At 39.5% G+C, this 24,419-nt stretch overlaps 2 protein-coding genes across 4 annotated transcripts; both read left to right on the forward strand.

Moving 5' to 3' along the window:
- Window positions 1-892: 892 nt before the first annotated feature.
- LOC131128214 (beta-1,3-galactosyltransferase 1-like) lies at window positions 893-4,073 on the forward strand. Its single transcript, XM_058070852.1, has 2 exons — window positions 893-984; window positions 1,149-4,073. Exon 2 carries the CDS (start codon window positions 1,240-1,242, stop codon window positions 2,215-2,217), a length of 978 nt encoding a protein of 325 aa, XP_057926835.1. The 5' UTR covers window positions 893-984; window positions 1,149-1,239; the 3' UTR covers window positions 2,218-4,073.
- A 2,184-nt stretch (window positions 4,074-6,257) lies between these two features.
- On the forward strand, window positions 6,258-24,330 carry zgc:162952 (PKc_LIMK_like_unk domain-containing protein). Of its 3 annotated transcripts, none has more exons than XM_058070089.1 (10): window positions 6,258-6,439; window positions 8,703-8,771; window positions 17,212-17,405; window positions 17,632-17,753; window positions 20,294-20,342; window positions 20,416-20,565; window positions 21,204-21,377; window positions 21,638-21,721; window positions 23,133-23,219; window positions 23,318-24,330. In XM_058070089.1, exons 2-10 carry the CDS (start codon window positions 8,741-8,743, stop codon window positions 23,420-23,422), a joined length of 996 nt encoding a protein of 331 aa, XP_057926072.1. In that variant the 5' UTR covers window positions 6,258-6,439; window positions 8,703-8,740; the 3' UTR covers window positions 23,423-24,330. The 3 variants fall into 3 exon arrangements, with proteins under 3 accessions (XP_057926072.1, XP_057926073.1, XP_057926074.1); XM_058070090.1 differs by having other exon boundaries at window positions 17,212-17,396; XM_058070091.1 differs by lacking the exon at window positions 8,703-8,771.
- Window positions 24,331-24,419: the final 89 nt, after the last annotated feature.

Below are 24,419 nucleotides of genomic sequence, written 5' to 3' on the forward strand. Positions count from 1 at the left end.
ACATGCATGTTAGCTTAATTGTAATTCTAATATCTGGGAATACTATTATTTTGTGATTTACTGTCCTGCAAGAGAAGGTGTGTCGGCTGCCTACATAAAATATAAGTGTGAATAAAATGTCAGTGAAAACATTCATTTTTGGTGCTATTGTTGTCAAAATGTTGTTCTATTGTGATGGTCGGTTGGCAGCCATCAAAGTCTACAAAGTGCTGGAAATATTGAAAATGTCAAGCGTTTGCCAAAGTCTAGATATGGCGGTAAAGCAGCTATTAAAAAGTCCAAAAAACTAAGAGTAGCCTGTGGCATTTCCCAAAGGTCAGGTGACCCATTAGACACATACTATCTTCATTTTGGAAATAGGTGACACACATCTGCAAGACATCACACATTTTGTGCGTGGGGGGGTGTGTGAGCACAGTTTACACGGTTGCACTGATGTCATATTAATTTTCTAATATTATATAATTCAAAAATAGTAGTTGATGGTAAAGCTGACAGGGAAGGTTGTTGTTGTTATTGTACGTGAGCTTCTGCTGCCATCTAGTGGCCACTTTAAACTCATACACTCGTGTCACTTAAATTACCAAAAACACACAGTGAAATATAATTTTCCTAAACTACTTAGATGTTGAAATTGAATGTGAGCTATGAAATAATGCTATACGTTCATTAATCATTTTAATTGTAATACCCGGATACTGTAAATGATACGACGCACATATTGTAGTGAATTGAATGTGGAAAATAGTTTTCTCTAAAAACTAATACCTTTGCTTCTATAATGACAATACTGTTTGTTCGCTTTCACTTTAGTAATGTAACTACTTTCTTACTTTCCCGGTGCGATTGAAGACAGATATTCCGTCAGGGAGTCAAGGTAAACAATAGAACACGTGACACAACCAGGAAGTGTGAGGAAGGCACAAGGCTGTTTCGCGGCTGGAGGAAGACCCCGCCCCCTAATGTCTGGCCCTTGTCGACCGGGTAGGCTACTCGGCCTGTCTAAAAATGTACCGCTGGTTGTCAATCAAAGATTTTAGCGTTTTGTTCACAACATATAATAAATTTATAATGAAAATAAACACAAATGAGAAGTGAAAAACACTTCCTTCGGTATCTGTAAAATCGGTATTTGTATCCACCCTCAGGTGCCGACCCCTCCTGCATCATTTCCGGGTTTGCCATTCAAGTATTCCATCTATAGACTGAAACACCTCGAAAAAGTGGACCTGGGGTGCAATGAGGACACATGTCTTTGGGAGGACACACGTCTTGAGAAGGTTTGTAAAGCTCCTCGTCGTCTCCGTCGTGGTTGTCGTGTGTGTTTACGCGTTTCGTACAAGAAATGGATCCGTCAAGGAACTTCCACAACCGCTTCCGGCAGAAGAGTACAAACTCCTGTCGCCGGAAACGTACACATACATTCTCAACCAGCCTGCTGCCTGCAAAGTCAGAAAACCCTTCCTGGTCTTCATGGTCCCAGTGGCCCCGCATGACTACTCAGCTAGGGAGGCCATCAGGAAAACATGGGGTACAGCCAGCCAGGACACCCTCACCCTGTTTTACATGGGGGTCTCTGAGGGGGGGCCGGGGAGAAGCACTCAGGACATGCTGGGGCAGGAAAGCGGGACTCACGCAGACCTCATCCAGATGGACTTCATGGACACTTACGAGAACCTCACCATCAAGACCATGATGATTATGAACTGGCTGGCCACCTTCTGCCCCGACGTCGTCTACGCCATGAAGGTGGACGCTGACATATTTGTGAATGTCTTCTACCTGGTCAGGATGCTGAGGCGTTCTCCGAGGCGTGGCTACATCACGGGGTCGGTCATAAGCGATGGCAAACCCAGGAGGAAGGGTGACAGCAAGTGGGTGCTTTCAGAGCAGATGTACCCCGAAGACGGCTTCCCGCCGTACGTATCCGGCGCTGGTTATGTCTTCTCAATAGACCTGGCCGCCGAGATCTCCTGGGCCTCCAGATTCACCCGGATGGTCCCACTGGAGGACGTGTACGTGGGACTGTGTCTGCGTGTGCTTGGTATCCGGCCCGCGTACGCAATAACCTGGCTGACGTTCAGGAACCTGTTTGAGATCCGGAATCTGGAGTATGACCGGTGCACGTTTGCCAGACTTGTTCTGGTCAACGGCTTTCAGTCTTCCCGACTGCTGCAGGTCTGGAAGGACTTCTCACTAGGCCATCAAAGCTGCTAATTCCTTCCATTCTATGCAGTCGTTAGTTTGGAATTATTAGCCAAGGCCGCATATTGAAAACTGAAAGGATGCATGGCCGCTTTCATATTTTGGAAAGCAACATTTTTGCTGCTTCCCAAATATGATTTTTCTCGTTTCATTACAACTTTTTTTTTTTTTAGTATTTTGACTTTATTCCTGTCAAATTACTGATTTTTTCAATTTATTTTCCCACCTAATTTTAAACCAAATTTTCCCAAATTTACAATTTTATTTAGTTTTGTTTCTCATAATACTGACTTTATCTTTTCCTTTAATATTTCAACAATACAAAACTAAAATGACGGAATTTTCTCTCATAATATGATGACATTATTCTTGTAAAATCACAACTTTTTCTCGTTAGATTACAACTTTGGATGGCAACCAGTCCAGGGTCTACCCCCACCTCTCACCTTAAGACAACCGGGATAGGCTCCAGCATACCCCTGAGACCAAGGGGACAAGCGGCATAGAAAAATGACGGATGACTGCTTTTTTCTCTTTTAATATTTTGAATTTTTTACCCTCTAAAATTGCTGCTGTATTTTTTCAATTTCTTATGTTTTTTATTTAAATTCCAAAAGTTAGAACTTCATTTTGTTTTTCATTTATTTTCTATGCCGCTTATCCTCACCGGTTGCGGGCGTGCTGGAGCCTATCCCAGCTGTCTTGTACACCCTGGACTGGTGGCCAGCCAATCACAGGGCACATATAGACAAACAACCATTCACACTCACATTCATACCTATGGACAATTTGGAGTGGCTAATTAACCTAGCATGTTTTTGGAATGTGGGAGGAAACCGGAGTACCGGGAGAGAACTCCACATAGAGGTGCCTAGCGGAGAATTGAACCCAGGTGTTCCCGATCCCCTGTGGCCTACGTGCTAACCACTTGTCCACAATATGCTTTCAGAAAAATAATGTTTTTTTTTTGTTGTTTAATATTTCAACTTAAATTTACAACTTTTATTGTCCAACTTTTTCTCTTAATATTTTGACTTCATTCTTACAAAATTATTGTTAATTTTGCTTTTTTTTTGTTTTCTTGATTTATTATATTTTCACAATGTGCCGCCACTGTAGGCCACAAATGAACCCTGGGCCGCAGTTTTTTTTTCAGTTCCAAAATTCCAAACATAAAAATGACTACGGCATTCTTTGATTGGTCAGTCTGCCAGCCTTGGCGGTTCGAGCATCCCTGCCTTAACACAAACAAAGCAACATGATTTGGTTTGTTTGTCTAATATAATATAACATGCAATGAGAGAATGTGATGCTAGTCCAGAGCTAAACTAATTCTCAGATGTAGCTAGCTTTTACATTTGAGTCCAGTGCGTATGACTGTACTTGGAGACCTGCTCGTCGGAATGAATGCCTTTTTAGTGTCTTGATCCAAAGTGCTGTGGTTGCATACCAAAGGAAGTATCGGTTTTACTGTATCTATCAGTGCCTGCTGGATTTGTGTTCCACATGCTGTAAATCAGAGGTTGGTCATCCAAGCGAATGACCAAGTGGTGTTGGGGTAGTTTTAAACATGCTGTCGCTCTCCTTGGCCCGTCGGTGGCAGGATTGACCTGAAAAACTGGCTTTGCCTTGAAATTGCTTTCTTGCTGCTGTAACTCAACCATGTACCGAAGTACCTTATTTATATCCGAGATAGGAAATAACTCATTTATGAATGTATTTAGTCATTCACTGCAAAGTGAAGATTGATTGGGTGGTATAGAAGTTGCTTTGGAGTTTATGTATTTATTGTGTGTATGACCAAGTGTCTGTTTCTACTGCTGATACTTTTAGTCCAGCATGTACTGAATTCACTCTGTCCATCAAATAAAAACAGAGTGAGGACACGCCTTTGTCTTTTTGTCATTGAACTTATTCTGAAATTCAAGGGGTTACTATATGTATTTGTATTATACTGCGTACATATATATGTTAATTTATATGAATTGTTGCCTATATTTCTAATGTAAAAAATATGAATTGGCTTTCAAAAAAATATATTTTTTAAATCATTGCAAGTGTATAATACAAAAATATATATTAAAATTAGGGATGCGGATATTGTTTTTTTTTTTTGCTGATACCAATATGTGTAAAATGACATACCTCCGCATATGTGTTGTATACAGCATTTTTTAATATCAGTTTTCATGATTGGGAAAAAATCTGATACCGATATCATATATATATACATATATATATATATATATTTGATATCATATTATTCTACTTCCTATATATTTATATATTATATTATATATATATATTTAGTATTTTCAAAAAATTGAGTACGTAATTATGGAGCATTATGAGGAGTTCCCAGAAGATAATGACTGCCAATTAATGCTGAGCATGTAATGCACAAGTTAACACTGATTGATATGCTAACTATGCTAACTAGCTTTTAATTTATCAATGCTTAACATTACACAACTTTTACATTTTAACACTTATCAATTAAAAAATAAATCAGAGCACAATTTTTTTTTACTCATTGAAGTACCTTTTCTTGTTGTATCTCATTGTGACCACTAGATGGCAGTGTTGACGTGACTACTCACGCAAGTACTACTGTGAGTGATGTTTACGTCTGCTAATGTTGGCCTAATTATTAATATTTCATAATATTTTTTAATGCAGATCGCTTATAGATGGATAACATTGCCGAACACTAAAGCCAGATTTTCCACCCATCATGCTAACCCACCAAGCTATTATTTGTTTGATAATGTAAAGCTCTCATTCAGTCTAGAGTGTACATGGCGTTGTTATTTATTGTGTGCTTTGTGCTGGAGTCTATTCATTTCCCACACGGCCTGAGTGGGAGTTGATACTTTGGGCCATTGTTTCTCACACGTGCCCGCACACACACATTACGCACCCCTCCCTCCTCTACTGTGTGCTGGGTTGTCTAGAAACATCTCATCAGTACAAGCAGCTTCTAGGAGACTAATCCTTGACTAAATATTTGTCTGGAGGCTTCAACTCCTGCTGCCAAGTACCACCGAATATGTGCATCACTAGGTGGGCGCATGGATGCCAAAATCATAGAGTGTGATAACTTGGATATATCTAGTAATATGAATATAACAACATCAATAACAATATTAGCAACAAAACAAAAAAATACACCCGCCCACCTCAGCAGTGTAGTGATGGGAAGCTCGATGCCTTTTTGCTAACTCGAGTCATTACGAGTGACTCACTGAAGTGTATCGGCTACTCGTGCCGCCCGAGTCATACCTCACAGTAAGCAGAACCCGGAAGACGAATACCCGTGAGTTGGTTAAAAACTCACGGGTTTGAACCACTCGTTTATGACTCGCACGTCCTCGACACACGTGCACTCGCACGCACCAACTGGTAGGTGGATGGATGCGAAAATCATAGAGTGTGATAACTTGGATATATTCTGGTAATATGAATATAACAACATCAATAAGAATATTAACAACAAAACAAAAAAAATACACCCGCCCACCTCAGCAGTGTAGTGATGGGAAGTCGATGCCTTTTTGCCAACTCGAGTCATTACGAGTGACTCACTGAAGTGTATCGGCTACTCGTGCCGCCCGCAGCAAGCACAACCCGGGAGACGAATACCCGTGAGTCGATTAAAAACTCACGGGTTTGAACCACTCGTTTATGACTCGCACGTCCTCGACACACGTGCACTCGCACGCACCAACTGGTGGGTGGATGGATGCGAAAATCATAGAGTGTGATAACTTGGATATATTCTGGTAATATGAATATAACAACATCAATAACAATATTAACAACAAAACAAAAAAAATACACCCGCCCACCTCAGCAGTGTAGTGATGGGAAGCTCGATGCCTTTTTGCTAACTCGAGGCATTACGAGTGACTCACTGGAGTGTATCGGCTACTCGTGACGCCCGAGTCATACTTCACAGCAAGCAGAACCCGGGAGACGAATACCCGTGAGTCGGTTAAAAACTCACGGGTTTGAACCACTCGTTTATGACTCGCACGTCCTCGACTGGTGGGTGGAGTTGCATCCACGGCGGTGATGTGTGAGTGTGATGTGGTTTATCAGACAACATGAAACATTCATCCTGGAGCCATTCTGCCTCCGCGCCAAAGACAGAGAGATAACACCGCTTCACTTCCTGTGTTGGATGTATGATTCGTTAACCACATCACCTGTTCCAACTAAAGCAGTCACTGAGGTGAGTCCATGATTCGTTTCTGCCGTTTTTACCACAAATTCAAAATTAGTCTTGTTTTAATTCAATATGAAAACATACAGGTGGGTTTGTAAGCGTCAAAACTTCAAATTTAATGTGTTCAAATGTGTCCCACACAGCTTTGAGCTTGACTTGAACGCATTGTGACGTATAGAAAACATTTGTTATGGTTGTCATGTGACTTTATATCCCAAGATGGCGGTGTGTCAGGTAAGCTAGCTCAGTTCCAAAAGCTTTGTATACATTTTTGTTTTATCATAAAGGTTCATTCAACATTTTTAATGCTTTAAATATTACAACTCAACTGTTCTTACATTTCTTCGATGTATTTGTAGAAAAGAAGCCTTGAAATTGCTATGGAAAGCCTGACGTGACATAATTGTCACAATATATATATATTTTTTTTTCAATTTGACGTAAATACTATATATTATAAGTCCAGATGTTCAGGACACCCTGTCACGTTTCAATAAATGCATATAGGACGAATAAAAGCAGGGGTTAAATGGGATTTTAAAATGTCTGAAATTCAATAATTTGAAATTAAGGGCTGAAAATGTCAAAAAGTGTGTTCAAATCTCACAAAATGTTTTAAATGCAATTTTGTAAGGGCTTACAAATGTATTAAGCAGCTACCCGGAAGTACCACAATGACCTTCGGTTCTGACTTCCATGCTAACATGATGCTAACAAGGACAGTTTGTGATAAAAATCCACTCTGAACACATGTGGACTCGTGTATGTATTAATTATGTTATTAATATTTTAATAACACAATAATGCAGATGCGAAATTATCGGCTAATCGGGAAATGTTCATGAACCAAGGCAAATGTTTTGACGTAAATGCTAAATGGTGCATGTGCTAACGGAGGTTCCACTTGGTAATATGGATTTTTTGGCCATATACTTCTATGTGAAGTACAGTTTATATGCTCTATCTGTAATTCCATTTTTGGACACATGCTGTGTGCCTCCCAAACGCTAGGGGGCAACTTTAGTCATTTCAGGTGTGTGTGGTTCTTGTTCTCCCAATAGCTAAGTGTTATTGTTCGTAATGCAGTATACAGCGGATCCTTGATTAGCATCATGGATCCCTTCCAGAAAGTACAACTCTAACCAAATACATTTTTCTTTTGAGAAATAATTTAATTCCAATTAGTGTGCTCCAGAAAGCCAAATATGCTATCACCAAACACATTTGTATGGTTTTATATTGTTAGAAAACAATTCTTAATACATATAAATGATCACTATAGAGGAAGTCTTGCTTTTCTTTGAATCAAAATAAGACAAAAGAAAGTTGCAAGTTTTTCTCACTTATTAAAAGTGCCTGACACTTATTAAAATAGCTATGTTTTTTTGTATAATATACTTAAAAAATAATGACTCGTGTCATCTTGTGTATCTTAAATGTGTGTCTTTGCTGTTGTAAACATGCTCGATATTATTGTCCTGTGAATACAGTAAACCTGGGATATATCGGATTCAATTGTTCCCACTGGTTTTGTCCGATATAAGCGAAATCCGTTATATGCGTATACCGGAAAATGTCCGTTTTACGCATATATGGGATTTATATCCGTTATAAAAAGGCACTTCCTTGACTATGTTTCCAATGTACCTGGACGCGCAGGCAACGCTGCAAACGCTGCAAATGACGTCGTATAGCGGCCTGTCACCATTCGGCGAATCGGAGCGCCATCCGATATATGCGAGGGAAATTTCATGGAAATGCATTGGAACGGGACTGGAGATTTTGTCCGAAATGGGCGAAGTCCGTTATAAAAAATCCGATATATGCAATGAATTTTTATTGGAAATGCATTACAGAAAAATTGGTTCTTTTTTATCTGTCCGTTGTGAGCGAATTTCCGATATATCCGAGTCCGATATATCCGAGGTTTACTGTATAATGTTGTGAATGTTGCACCATTCGCCCTCCATAGAGATGGTGCATGCGTACAAACGCCACTCTGATCATCCTGACATATACGCAACATAGGTGTGCTTTACCATCACATAGTCTACCTGTGTTAATCCCACTTTTAAAAAGTCACACCATCTAGCCAAGGTGTTGACATGCGCTTCAAAAAGCAAATTCATGCAATAATGAGTATTTTTTTTTTGTGCCGTGTCAACGTGCTGACCCACTTTGGTGTATTGATTTCAGCGCGGCACGCGTTCCGTGGTGTCATGTGACTGCTTTGCTCATTTGCTCTTGCATGTTTGTGGTTCCTCCTCAGTTTCTGCAGACGTCTGGCTTTGTTCTAACAACCACAAGATGCATACGAATAGCTTAGTCAATCAGTTGAGTAAGTATTGACAAATACTCTCCAAAGCACCTCTTCTTTGTAGTATTTGTAGTATTTCTAACCTGTATGGGTGAAGTGTTTTTCAAATAAGTAACAGCTTTTGTCAGCCGTCATTCTCACGTCTATCCTGGTTGTCTGTTGGTGGAATCAGAGTTGGTATCGTTTCAAATACCACACTGAAACACAGTATCAGGCAAAGTATTCACTGCATAAAAAAAATCCCTAGAGCTGGATACAGTACAGTAAACCTCGGATATATCGGAAATTCGCTCACAACGGACAGATAAAAAAGAACCGATTTTTCTGTAATGCATTTCCAATAAAAATTCATTGCATATATCGGATTTTTTATAACGGATTTCGCCTATTTCGGACAAAATCTCCAGTCCCCTTCCAATGCATTTCCATGAAATTTCCCTGGCATATATCGGATGGCCGCATCGTGGCGCTCCGATTCGCCGAATGGTGACAGGCCGCTATACGACGTCATTTGCAGCGTTTGCAGCGTTGCCTGCGCGTCCAGGTACATTGGAAACATAGTCAAGGAAGTGCCTTTTTATAACGGATAAAATCCCATTTACGCATATACCGGATATAAATCCCATATATGCGTAAAACGGGACATTTTCCGGTATACGCATATAACGGATTTCGCTTATATCGGACAAAACCAGTGGGAACAATTGAATCCGATATATCCCAGGTTTACTGTATATCCCATCAATGGGATCATCTGTCCATGTCCTCCATCCATGTCTGGTTTTCGTACACCCCAGTTTGCCTTTTTCTGTCAAATGTTATGGTCCAACCCCATTAATAAGGCAAGAAATTCCAGTATGTACACATGTGAAACGAAAACCATTTCAGGTGACTTGAAAGAACACCAAGGGTTTGCAGTGCTAGCAAAACTAAAAGGCATATTTTGAGTTATTTTACATGTTATTGGTTAAGTACATGTGAATGTACAATGTAAATAGTCCTGAAAATAAAGCAGGGCTCTACATTAAAAACCAAAATGACTTGCCCATGGGGAATCCTTGGGGAATCATCTGATTTTTGTGGCATCACATGAGAATCTGAAATAAAGATGAAATGATGATCATTTATTGTTTTCCTACATAGATCATGACGTTGCATGGAAATCCGGATTGTCAAGAGACTTCTAGGCACTTTTAGAAGTTGTGCACCACAATGAAACATTATTGAATAGACACATTTGTGTACTAGTAAAGTGTTTTTAATCCAGAAAAAAAATGCTCAACGGTCAAACAATAATTTGTGAAGCAAAGGTTGATAAAAATCCACCGAGAAATGGAAGCGCTAGATTTTGTAGCTTGTGCAAAAAAATCATCACTTGGTATCGGATCTAATGGGTGGTGTTTCATTGTGACCACTTCAAATTATCACAGCAATGTGATTCACTCACCTGTGCCATCATTTGATTTGCTAACCGCTAATAAAATACTTGTTTAGGAGGCACTGCTTCATCACTTTTTGATGTTTTCCTTCAGAAGTTGTTGAAGAATTAGACCATGTTGGCAGGGACGCCATGATGGATGTTTTCCTAGTCAAACCATCGCTGATTGGTTGATCGCGAACAAGAACGGGTGTGGGTAAAACTCGGACCACGGTCTAAATAAACGATTCTGATTGGTCCATTTCAAGATTTGCAAGGATTGGTTTGTTTTACCAACACCCAACAAGAACCGCTTTTAAAGAACTCTTGGCAGTATGGCATGCCAAAGTGCACTTGCCCCACGGGAATATCACTGATTGGATTTACGTGGCCCAATTTTATTTAAATTGCCGCGGGCCATTGGTACATCGTTATTGTCCAGCCCTGTAAAGAATAAGACGGTGTGTCCAAACCTGTGGCCTGTATTGTACGCCCCCCCCCCCCCCCCCCCCCTGTAGCTATCTTACATGGTTGACAACCTCCACTTGTGTTCAGTGTAAACAGGCAGTGATTACATTAGTGTCCAACTTGAATCATGCCCTGTTCATTATCCGGGATCGGGATATTGCATGCACTGTCGACTCTTGGTGTCGTGTGCAAGCTTCCGCTCTGCTATCGTTGTCACACTTTGTTGCATAGCGTTTGTCTGACCGGGTCAATATTCTATTTTCTGGGAGTAGATTGAACTTCAGCGTCTCCCATGGATGCTCACACAATGAAGGCCGCAGGCATAGTGTGGTATTTATGACATCACTTCAACGGGACCATGTCCTACAGTATGTTTGCAACTTTTCAGATTGCAATGGGAGCATTCATTCCATGGTACAGTAAACCTCGGATATATCGGATTCAATTGTTCCCACTGGTTTTGTCCGATATAAGCGAAATCCGTTATATGCGTATACCGGAAAATGTCCGTTTTACGCATATATGGGATTTATATCCGGTATATGCGTAAATGGGATTTTATCCGTTATAAAAAGGCACTTCCTTGACTATGTTTCCAATGTACCTGGACGCGCAGGCAACGCTGCAAACGCTGCAAATGACGTCGTATAGCGGCCTGTCACCATTCGGCGAATCGGAGCGCCACGATGCGGCCATCCGATATATGCCAGGGAAATTTCATGGAAATGCATCGGAACGGGACTGGAGATTTTGTCCGAAATAGGCGAAATCCGTTATAAAAAATCCGATATATGCAATGAATTTTACAGAAAAATTGGTTCTTTTTTATCTGTCCGTTGTGAGCGAATTTCCGATATATCCGAGTCCGATATATCCGAGGTTTACTGTATCAATATACAGTGGAATCGTAATTAGCATCATGAATTTGTTGCAGAAGGTCCAACTCCTTAAAGGTTTTTGAGGCATATTTCGCTGTGCTCTGCTGCAGCTTCCCTTTTTGGCGTACATTCTGCAGAGTTGATATCTTTGCGGGTACAAAACACACGGACATGATTCAGTCTTTGTGTGTGTGAGCGTAGCAGTATATTTTCCACATGTATACTGCCAATATCACACTCACATATCAGGATTTCAACATTCCAGACAGGACTAGAAAGCGGTGAAAAATGTCTCCTTGGTCATTCCTCATTGGCTGGATGCTGTAGGCTCGGCTATGCTGATGGTTAGTACTGATACTCCCCTTGATGGTCTGTCACAGGTTCAACTCTCAGTTGGCTGCAAAAATCCGCTCCACTACGTACAACATTTTATGCTAGTTTAACCTCTAGCACCCTGAGAACCGTGCTAGAAAAATATCCAGTCAGTGTGAACGTTACAATGTGCACACGGATGACGTTGGTATGGAAGTAAAAATGGCCATTTCTTTACCACAGGCATACATGAAGCTTGTTCAGTTTAAATCAGGGGTCTCAAACTCAATTTACTTGGGGGCCACTGGAGCTCGGGTCTGGGTGAGACTGGGCCGCATCAGGTTTTCCAAAAAAAGAAAAGAAAAAAACGCATTTATTAAAAACAAAAAAAATTAAAAAACTTCGCTTTGGTTCCAATTTTCTACAATAAAAGCTCTGATAAAACATTCCACTGTTCTCAAATATCTTACTTTTTATTTTTCTACACAAAATAAGATGAAAAATAAATAAACAAATCAAGAATAAAGAAAATCAATCAATCAGTAATAAATAAATAAATATAATAATAATAATAAAAGGGCAAATAATAAAAAGTTAAGAAAGCACATATAGTTGTTGGGTAGACAAATGATTTTTTTCATATTAAAATGAACAAAGCATTATTAGAGCCCTGTAGACATGACAAAACACGACTATAGTCACATTTATACTCTTTTTATTTACAACATATTGCGCAACTGCAGGGTCTTGAGACACATGCTAACTCGCAAACTAGAGAGCTAGCGACCTAAACGGTAGCCTTCAAGTTATTTCCTTTCAACTTAAATAGCCAAAAACTTACCACTTCCACACGGATAGGGAGGATAGATATTAACAGTTATTTAACCTTTAACATGAACATGAATCAAACGTAATATTTTTTTCTGGGTACATGATACCATACAGCATCCATATCAAACTAACATTAAACTTTCATATCAAGGCGGGGGCCTCAAACTAGTGTCCTGCGGGCCACATTTGGCCCGCGGGCCGCGTGTTTGAGACCCCTGGTTAAAAAAGCTTAACCTTCACAAAGCTTGAGTTAAAAGAAAAAAGAAAAATGTATGCCTTCTACATTTTGGTTTGTGTGACTATTATTTCATGATTAACTGTAAAATACGACCATTGCTGAAACCTTTTCAATTTGTTGTCTTGGTTTTGGCTGCTGAATGAACCATCGGCTGCATGCACCCCTGATATACAGTACATGTACAATGTACTGCACATAAATAGCCAGTGTTATCCAAAATACTAAATATATATATGTTCTATATGACTATAATAAGTGGCAGATCTTTGGGACTTTGTCATTTCAAAAGTAGCTGACAGGCTGAAAAAGTGTGGTCACTGTTCTAGATGATCGTTCCATGAAGTTGGGATACTGCATTAGCATTTTCTTTCCTGGACGTCAACATTAGTGGTTTACCCTAAATACTACCTTCACAGTCTTCAGGAAGGAGGGCCGTGATGTCACTCGTGTATTTGTTTCCACGCTTTGTGGTCACCATGAGCAAGGAAGCTCATAAAAATACAAGGAGAGGGGGAAAGTAAGATGTACATGAAAAGTGTTAGAATACGTTTTTGGGAATGTAAAATCGGTGTGGATGGTTTCACCCGGTATTTTTATGTACTTTCATATTCTTCTATTTTCATATTCTTTCTGTGGGTTAACTAGCAACTCCAAATTGTCCATAGGTATGAATGTGAGTGTGAATGGTTGTTTGTCTACATGTGCCCTGTGATTGGCTGGCAACCAGTTGAGCTGGGATAGACTCCAGCATACCCCCACAATCACAAGGATAATCGTCATAGATAATAGATGAAAGGATGGATTTTCCTGAAATCTGAATATTTACAAAATAAAAATGATTGTGAATTATGATTATTATCATATTTGCATATTGTTTGTTTTTGTTTTCATGTTTTCCAAATTATAAGAATTTAGAATAAATTATAATTACCTATTATTAAAATTGCATGTGTAATTTTCACTTTTTCGATTTTTTTGTTGTGATTTTCTTAATGACATATGATTTTTAATTTATAATATGAATATTTTCCAGATGAAAGTAATTTGGAATTAATATTATGATTATTAATTCATTAGATTTTATTCACGTTCCGCTTTCTGGGTGACCTACTCTTCCTCTAACTGATCCACTGTCGATCTTATTTATCTTATTTCTTATTTTCCTTCATTTTCCTTTTTTCTTCCTGATTTTGAATTTGAATATTAACCTATTATCCCTTTTTACAGTTTAGTTTTTCTGGAAGAACATCATTGGGCTTCATTTAGTGTTGAGTTCAAATTTGACCATCAAATTTTATTTGCAAAATGTACATTTGCGACACTGCTTTGTGAAACAAAGACAGATTGAGAGTGGAAAGGGTAGAACCGGGCGAGAGAGAGAGCGAGAGAGAGAAAGAGAGAGAGCTTGACTTGTGCTTCTGTGGGAACAAAGCAGCACGGAAAGCAGCGTTGATTCTCCACGGCTTAATGAGCAAAAGCGCCGCCAATTGTGTTAGCGTGTCACTGTGTTCTTCCCACCGACATCATTGCAGGGGCTTTTGTGGTGGGGGAGAAACATTCAGTGCTGCCCCCCCCCCCCAGTCCTCTGTCCCAGGACTGCTGGGTCTATTATGTCACTGAGGAGATTTGGAATGCTTTTAGGTGTGGAGGTGCGTTCACGTTAGTCTCCAAAAGTGTCCAATAAGACCCAAAAGTATCAAGAGGTGTCTGTTTTTAATATAGTGAAGTGTGCGGGGTTACCCAGCATGCCGAGCGGAGTTTAAATAGGGGTGTAATTTTGCATGTTTATTTGTGTGTAGACGTCTTCTTCTCTGGCAGACCAGGTGTATAGGAGCAAGATGTGTTAGGACAGGGGTCTCAAACTCAATTTACTTGGGGGCCACTGGAGCTAGGGTCTGGGCGAGGCTGGGCCGCATCAGGTTTTCCATTAAAAAAAAAAAAAAAAAACGCATTTGTTAAAAACAGAAAAATTAATAAACTTTACTTTTGTTCCGATTTTCTACAAGAAAAGCTCTGATAAAACATTCCACTGTTCTCAAATATCTTAATTTTTATTTTTCTGCACAAAATAAGATAAAAAATAAACAAATCAAGAATAAAGAAAATCAATCAGTAATAAATAAATAAATATAATAATAATAATAAAACGACAAATAATAAAAAGTTAAGAAAGCACATATAGTTGGTGGGTAGACAAATGATTTTTTTCATATTAAAATGAACAAAGCATTATTAGAGCCCTGTAGACATGACAAAACACGACTATAGTCACATTTATACTCTTTTTATTTACAACATATTGCGCAACTGCAGCGTCTTGAGACACATGCTAACTCGCAAACTAGAGAGCTAGCGACCTAAACGGTAGCCTTCAAGTTATTTCCTTTCAACTTAAATAGCCAAAAACATACCACTTCCACACGGATAGGGAGGATAACTATTAACAGTTATTTAACCTTTAACATGAACATGAATCAAACGTAATCATTTTTTCTGGGTACATGATACCATACAGCATCCATATCAAACTAACATTAAACTTTCATATCAAGGCGGGGGCCTCAAACTAGTGTCCTGCGGGCCACATTTGGCCTCCGCGTGTTTGAGACCCCTGTGTTAGGAGCTGAGTTACCACCCACTGTGTCACCGACTGTCCCATTCTAATGTGGTTATGATCATGTGCATACACATAGACTGTCACTAATCGTGTTTGATACTGCTGACAGATGATGATATAATCATATCATATGATAAGACACGGACCTGAGGATGGATATAGTTAATGTAGGTGATCTGTGTCTTGTTGTCCACCAGCCCAATCTCTATTTCGGTCCTCACATTATTCACTGCCATTGTTTCAGCCTGTAGAGTGAAAAGTGATTTCCCTCATCCGCGCAGTGGAGTGTGTGGGAGAGTGAACCCTTTTTATGAGCCTGTCTTTCATCTGAGGGCTCTTTCAGTTATTGAAATGCACAATTTGCATGTCCATGCCACCCACGAGTCTGTTTAATAACCGTCTATCCTTGACACCTGGCAACAGCTCATTACCAGCCGTTTGTAGGATATCCAAGTATATTTGTTTACTGCAGTATTTGGAGACCCGATTTCAAAAGTGTCTCCAAAATACATTTTTATGCTTTTATATTGGAAAACAGTTGACACCTTTTATTAACAGTTCTTTTATTGTGTTTCAGTAATATAATAATAATGGATTATACTTTATTACGCTTTCCCGAGGTACTCCTCAGTCCCACACTGGTGGTGGTAATGTACAGCTGTAGCTACAGCTGACCGCAGTCTAACGCAGGGGTCTCAAACTCAATTTACTTGGGCGCCACTGGAGCTAGGGTCTGGGTGAGACTGGCCGCATCAGGTTTTACAAAAAAAAAAACAAAAAAAAACGCATTTATTAAAAACCAAAAAATAAAAAAAACTTTGCTTTGGTTCCAATTTTCTACAATAAAAGCTCTGATAAAACATTCCACTGTTCTCAAATCTTACTTTTTATTTTTCTACACAAAATAAGATTAAAAAAATAAACAAATCAAGAATAAAGAAAATCAATCAGTAATAAATAAATAAATAAATAATAATAAAACAGCAAATAATAAAAACTTAAGAAACCACATATAGTTGGTGGGTAGACAACTTATTTTTTTCATATTAAAATGAACAAAGCATTATTAGAGCCCTGTAGACATGACAAAACACGACTATAGTCACATTTATACTCTTTTTATTTACAACATATTGCGCAACTGCAGGGTCTTGAGACACATGCTAACTCGCAAACTAGAGAGCTAGCGACCTAAACGCTAGCCTTCAAGTTATTTCCTTTCAACTTAAATAGCCAAAAACTTACCACTTCCACACGGATAGGGAGGATAACTATTAACAGTTATTTAACCTTTAACATGAACATGAATCAAACGTAATCATTTTTTCTGGGTACATGATACCATACAGCATCCATATCAAACTTGCGCGGGCCGCACTGACATTAAACTTTCATATCAAGGTGGGGGCCTCAAAGTCGTGTCCTGCGGACCGCATTTGGCCCGCGAGCCACGTATTTGAGACCCCTGGTCTAACGGAAACGTGGCTGCCATGTTGCTCCTACGACCTCCCAAACGAGATAGCGACATCATGGCCCATGTGGTACATTTACACTGTGTGTTGAACACAGTATTTTTGGTTGCACCGTGAGTGAGATAGGTATTGGGTTGTCCTGTTGGTTTGTGATGTGTGAGTAAGGATGCACATTAAGAGTCTTATGATGCAACATCTGAGTCTTACTGTGTGTCTGGTCTCTCCCAGCAAGCATCTCCAGCATGTGTGACGTGGACGTATCGGAGCCCACCAGTCCCACGCTCCTGGATGGCGAGTCTTCAGACCAGTACTATCACGTGGACCGTTGGCAGAAACTTCGCACAGCCGTGCGCAAGCTGGACTTCTGGGAAAACTTCAGCGCTGAGCTCATCGGGAGTGGCTTCTTCTCCAAGGTCTACAAAGTATGCCTTCCAGTGTCCTCCCACACTCTTTGCCTTGCTAGCAGCCCACACGTAAGCTGCTATCAAAGACTGCTTTATTCCGGCCATCAGTTAGGGCATATTTACCATTCCACCATTGGCCCACTTGCTTCAGATACTCAAATGTTACCTAAGTACATCTTGAGTATCTAACAGCTCCTGTTGCTATTGTAAAGCCTTTCCCCAGTATCCCCATTACTGTGTGCAGGTTGTCCACAGTACAAGCCACAAGGTGATGGTGGTGAAGATATACAAAAACGATGTGGACCAAGACAGCATCGTACGTGAAATCAGCCTGCTACAGAAACTCTCCCATCCCAACATCGTCAGGTAACGGTCATTCAGTTCCACGAGAACAATTCATTACTTGGACTTGCTATCGTTCCTTCATAAATATCATTCGTTACAAGGGAGAATAATTATTTTAATCTACAGCAGGGGTCTCAAACACGCGGCCCGCGGGCCAAATGTGGCCCGCAGGACACTAGTTTGAGGCCCCCGCCTTGATATGAAAGTTTAATGTTAGTGCGGCCCGCGCAAGTTTGATATGGATGCTGTATGGTATCATGTACCCAGAAACAATTATTACGTTTGATTCATGTTCATGTTAAAGGTTAAATAACTGTTAATAGTTATCCTCCCTATCCGTGTGGAAGTGGTAAGTTTTTGGCTATTTAAGTTGAAAGGAAATAACTTGAAGGCTACCGTTTAGGTCGCTAGCGCTCTAGTTTGCGAGTTAGCATGTGTCTCAAGACCCTGCAGTTGCGCAATATGTTGTAAATAAAAAGAGTATAAATGTGACTATAGTCGTGTTTTGTCATGGTTCCAATTTTCTACAAGAAAAGCTCTGATAAAACATTCCACTGTTCTCTTTTTTTTTTTTTTTTTTTTTTCTGATAAAACATTCCACTGTAGACATGACAAAACACGACTATAGTCACATTTATACTCTTTTTATTTACAACATATTGCGCAACTGCAGGGTCTTGAAACACATGCTAACTCGCAAACTAGAGAGCTAGCGACCTAAACGGTAGCCTTCAAGTTATTTCATTTCAACTTAAATAGCCAAAAACTTACCACTTCCACACGGATAGGGAGGATAACTATTAACAGTTATTTAACCTTTAACATGAACATGAATCAAATGTAATAATTTTTTCTAGGTACATGATACCATACAGCATCCATATCAAACTTGCGCGGGCCGCAACGAACATTAAACTTTCATATCAAGGCGGGGGCCTCAAACTAGTGTCCGCGTGTTTGAGACCTGCTTTAAGGAAAACACGATTGCCAGGAGAGGGCAGCACAAAAATAGAAAAGAAATGAAAATTCCTCTCCTGATACGAACCTTTCTATCGATACGAGCGATATATATGTATCGATTTGCCTACCCCAACTAGTTATCATCAATTTGTAGGAAGAAATAATAATATAGACAAATGGTATGATGTAGGAATATGACGAGCTGGTTCCACATCTTTAACAGAACCCTGCTGTTGCCCACCATGACACCCTCATCCATGCTTTAGAGCTTCCTTCCCCGGCAAATCAAATGATGAGACCTTTGTGCCTCCAAACAGTTGCTGTTACATAAGGTGTGACGTTGGCATCACGTTTGCCTAGCAACAGTAAAGGCTGTCACATGACATGACAAACACATAACATATATATATATATATAAGAGACCATACCAGTGTAGGTACAAGCTCAAATCCCAAACTCTTCAATTTGCTACAATAATGAACACACTACAGTACATTTAGCATCCTACCTCATATAAACAATCCCCAACACATACTGTACAACTCTGCTTTTTAGGACTAAATGTCCAGCATATCTTAGAAAGTCAAATACTTTGACTTTCATTCTTATGAAAAATGTGTTGTAGTAATACCTCGTTTAGTACGGTTAATTGGTTTTCTGTGCTCTAACTACAAAGATTCACTTAATATTGTTGGGTTTGGAACCATTCATTCATTCATTTTCTACCGCTTTTTCCTCACGAGGGTCGCGGGGGGTGCTGGAGCCTATCCCAGCTGTCTTCGGGCGAGAGGCGGGGTACACCCTGGACTGGTCGCCAGCCAATCACAGGGCACATATAGACAAACAACCATTCACACTCGCATTCATACCTATGGACAATTTGGAGTGGCTAATTAACCTAGCATGTTTTTGGAATGTGGGAGGAAACCGGAGTACCCGGAGAAAACCCACGCATGCACGGGGAGAACATGCAAACTCCACACAGAGATGGCCGAGGGTGGAATTGAACCCTGGTCTCCTAGCTGTGAGGTCTGCGCACTAACCACCAGACCGCCGTGCCGCCGGTTTGGAACCAATTATTCGTCATTTTGTAATTATAGACTAGAATAATAATAGAAGCGGCACGGTGCTCGAGTGGTTAGCGCGCAGGCCTCACAGCTAGGAGACCAGGGTTCAATTCCACCCTCGGCCATCTCTGTGTGGAGTTTGCATGTTCTCCCCGTGCATGCGCGGGTTTTCTCCGGGTACTCCGGTGTCCTCCCACATTCCAAAAACATGCTAGGTTAATTAGCCACTCCAAATTGTCCATAGGTATGAATGTGAGTGTGAATGGTTGTTTGTCTATATGTGCTCTGTGATTGGCTGGCCACCAGTCCAGGGTGTACCCAGCCTCTCACCCGAAGACAGCTGGGATAGGCTCCAGCACCCCGCACAACCCTCGTGAGAAAAAAAAATGAATGAATGAATGAATAATAATATAATATTTGGCTCCAAACTCTGAATACCTTTGCCTTCCTTACTTTTTCAGTGAAGGAAAAGTATCATATATTATGGAAGAAATAAAAATATGAATGACATGTGCGTAAATATTCCTTTTCTAGATATGTGGGAATATGTGTTAAGGAAGAGAAGCTCTATCCCATTTTAGAGGTGAGTTCACGTGGAGCATGTTTACGTTTTTTCTTTGTTCTGTCTGACTCGTTTTGACTCCCTTTTTTGTCAGTATGTGAATGGCGGTTGTCTGGAGGAGCTCCTCGCTAGGAAAGATGTTCCCCTGGATTGGAAAGAGAAGGTGGACCTCGCCTGCGATATCAGCAGAGGAATGATCTACCTGCACTACAAGAATATTTACCACCGAGATCTCAACTCAAAAGTACGACTACTTCACTTGTCTACAATACTACAGTCACTGCGAGAGAGAAGCGGGAAATACTGCTGTTATTTTTTATTGTCATTTATACAGTGGTACCTTCGTATACGAATGCTGCAACTAACCAGTGTTTTTTTTTTTTTTTTTTGGGAGTACTTTCAGTGTTAACGCAGACCTGCCAACATGTACAAATTCATAGTACTCAATTAATTAAAAAAAAATACATATGTATTTATATGACAGTCATTCCTTTTTTATTTATCGACACTAATGGGATGGGTGATGCTTGTTTTCCCCCACACGGGCAGTCTTTGTTCTAATTTGAGCCTCTCCACATGCGATCCAGCTGAATAATTTAGTGCACAGGAAGGATACTGACATCAGAGACTATAGTGATAGGTGACCTGACATCAGAAGACACGTGGACGGCACAAAAGTCATCATATATTTCAGGTTACACTGGATCAATGTGCAAACAGTCCACGGTGTACCCCGCCCTTCTCCAAGTCAGCTGGGATAGGCTCCAGCATACCCCTGCAACCTGCAAATATGGCGTGTTATTGTGGTTGGTTCCTGAGTCTTACAACACCCTCTGCCGGGTGAGAGACACCACATTTGTCTTCTTTTTATGCTCCCTGCAGAACTGTCTGATCCGAGTGACGTGTCGAGGTCGGGAGGCCCTGGTGACGGACTTTGGCCTGGCCAGAGAGGTGGTGGAGTTGCCGGTCAAAGACGCAGGCAGGAAGCTCTCGTTGGTGGGCTCTGCATTTTGGATGGCTCCTGAGATGCTTCGAGGGGAGCTGTATGACCGAAAGGTGCTTGATAGTATACACACAGAATTGTTGATTTTTGTGTTTCTCATTGTACAAGGAACATGGAATCATTATATAATAGAAATGTATATTTTTTAATGTATTAGTTGTATTTCATTTAAATATTTTTAATGCATGTATTCATTATAACCTTATAATGTACAATATATGATATGTCGGTAGACTTGAGGGACGCCATGTATGTGAGGACTGATGACAGGAATGATGACTGATGTATGTGTTTTGTGTACTTCGTGTGTCAGGTGGATGTTTTCTCTTTCGGAATAGTGTTGTGTGAAATCCTGGCCAGGATTCCTGCTGACCCAGAGATACTGCCCAGAACCAAGGTACAACTTTACTGCAGGAATGGGACTACGTTATGCTAGCCATAGCATTTCAGTATGTGGAATCAAACTATGGAATGGATTGAGTAAGGAAGTCATACAATGCACAACGATGAGCCAATTCAAGAAACAATACAAGCCAAATGTGGCCCGCAGGACACTAGTTTGAGGCCCCCGCTTTGATATGAAAGTTTAATGTCAGTGTGGCCCGCGTAAGTTTGATATGGATGCTGTATGGTATCATGTACCCAGAAAAAATGATTACGTTTGATTCATGTTCATGTTAAAGGTTAAATAACTGTTAATAGTTATCCTCCCTATCCGTGTGGAAGTGGTAAGTTTTTGGCTATTTAAGTTGAAAGGAAATAACTTGAAGGCTACCGTTTAGGTCGCTAGCTCTCTAGTTTGCGAGTTAGCATGTGTCTCAAGACCCTGCAGTTGCGCAATATGTTGTAAATAAAAAGAGTATAAATGTGACTATAGTCGTGTTTTGTCATGTCTACAGGGCTCTAATAATGCTTTGTTCATTTTAATATGAAAAAAATCATTTGTCTACCCAACAACTATATGTGTTTTCTTAACTTTTTATTATTATTATTATATTTATTTATTACTGATTGATTGATTTTCTTTATTCTTGATTTGTTTATTTATTTTTCATCTTATTTTGTGTAGAAAAATAAAAAGTAAGATATTTGAGAACAGTGGAATGTTTTATCAGAGCTTTTATTGTAGAAAATTAGAACCAAGGTGAAGTTTTTTAATTTTTTTTGTTTTTAATAAATGCATTTTTTTTGTTTTTTTTGGAAAACCTGATATAGCCCAGTCTCACCCTAAGACCCCTGCCTTAAACCTTATTAGGAAAGCAGGAAGTGAACAAATGTAACAGTTAGTGATTGTAAAAGTACCAGATAGAGGGGTAGGATTTAATAAGCTTTGCTTCTTCCTACTTCTTTCGGACATGTGGAACTGGGAACTGATTATGGGATGCACTCAATTGGAATCTGATGCATGTTCTAATGAAATAAAACCATTACCATTACCATTATCATTATCAATGAGTATTTCTAATCATAATACTGTTTGTTAGGGGTGTCACGAGACGAAATGAGACACCAGATTTGTCGATATTTTTTTGCATGATTGTCACACTTGATGTTTCCCATCATGCTGCTAAGGGTGGCTCAACCAGTTCATTTAAAAACTGCATCTTGTGTTCAGTTGTGTTGTCATGGACTAATATTTACATTATCCTGATGATCGAAAACATTTTAGTGTAACAAATACAAAAACAAACATGGTAAAGACGGGTTTTGAGTATGTGCGACTACTTTGTCATCATGTTGTAAAAGAGGAAGTGTTGTAAGTGGAGCGCCATGTTTAACATGTGGATAACCGATGTTTTGTATTGTAGGACTATGGGCTGGATGAGAATGCATTCAAGGAGATGCTCACCGACTGTCCTCAGCGTCTTTTACAACTGGCAGCCAGCTGTTGTATGGTAGCTATTTGTTTTTGTAACAAATAGTGTAGCATCTCCATCCACGTGTACTTACCTGCATGTAAAAGCTTTGTCCGTTTCATGTCTTTGTTCTCGAGGTGGAGTCCTTCAGACGGCCAGCATTCACAGAGTTGTTAGACCACTTAGAAGAAGTTGCAGAGAGCCTGGAACCGCCGCCAACATTTCATCTGACCACCACCTGACTCGCCTTGACCCTCAATCACTGGAGGGACCGCCTGATGACAAACAATCACAGTTTGAATATTTTTCAAATATGATAAGTATATTAGGGGCGATGCGAATGAACTGTGGGGAAAATATGTATTTGATCCACCACGGTCCATCGTTGTTATGCTAACGTGAATGATAAAAAAAAACATGATATAAACGTTATAAATACATATTTTGATTGAAATAAAATAAACAACTTTATTAAAATATCATAAAATGATATCAACACACATTGATAGAAAGCACTGTCAGAGACAGTGTGAGGGAATTTATTAATTCTATTTAGATAATACATACTGTAAGTCTAAATAATGACAAATATGTCATATTACATACATACCCTATATTATGATGAAAATATAATATTATTATGATGTAAAATGTTATTTTATATACCTGTATATGAATTAGAATGAATATTTAAACTATCAAAGATACACTGAAAGTGTAAGGAAATCTAAATTATGTTATCTAAATAATTAAAATAATTATGTCATAAATATCTTATATTGAATTTATTGAAATTGATAAATATTTTAACTATGTGAAAGAATTTACTAAATAAAATGTATTCTAAGCAATAACGATACTGTATTATTATATATTTAGCAAATATATAAAATGTAACAATAATGGCAGTCATAAGTATTTCAATATTTAAATAATATAATGGGCGTATGTAGTTTTTATATAATAAAATATAATATATATACTGTATATATAGGCAGTGTAGCTAGGATGCACATAATGATCTGCTTTTTTGTGCTAATATACTTTTCACGTCCCAAACTAATGACATCTTTGATATTGTCCACATTGTTTGTATTATCTGTCTAAAAATGTGACCAATAAAGTTTGAATATAGCATTTGCACCTGGAACTGTCTGATTAGTTAAGAAAGTAATCTTTCCCTTTCTTCCCTCCTGCATCTCATGTAGTTTGTGCAGTCCTCTTTCCGTCCTCCGATAC

Source organism: Doryrhamphus excisus, chromosome 4 (genome assembly GCF_030265055.1).
Source record: "Doryrhamphus excisus isolate RoL2022-K1 chromosome 4, RoL_Dexc_1.0, whole genome shotgun sequence".
NCBI lineage: Eukaryota > Metazoa > Chordata > Actinopteri > Syngnathiformes > Syngnathidae > Doryrhamphus > Doryrhamphus excisus.

What these genes read in the sequence shown, in the direction of transcription:
- LOC131128214 (XM_058070852.1), top strand. Translation starts at nt 1,240, where the DNA reads ATGAGGACACATGTCTTTGGGAGGACACACGTCTTGAGAAGGTTTGTA.
- zgc:162952 (XM_058070089.1), top strand. Translation starts at nt 8,741, where the DNA reads ATGCATACGAATAGCTTAGTCAATCAGTTGA. An exon ending in TCCCATCCCAACATCGTCAG is followed by an intron (nt 17,754 to 20,293) that starts GTAACGGTCATT and finishes TTCCTTTTCTAG; the next exon opens with ATATGTGGGAATATGTGTTA. An exon ending in TGGCAGCCAGCTGTTGTATG is followed by an intron (nt 23,220 to 23,317) that starts GTAGCTATTTGT and finishes TTTGTTCTCGAG; the next exon opens with GTGGAGTCCTTCAGACGGCC.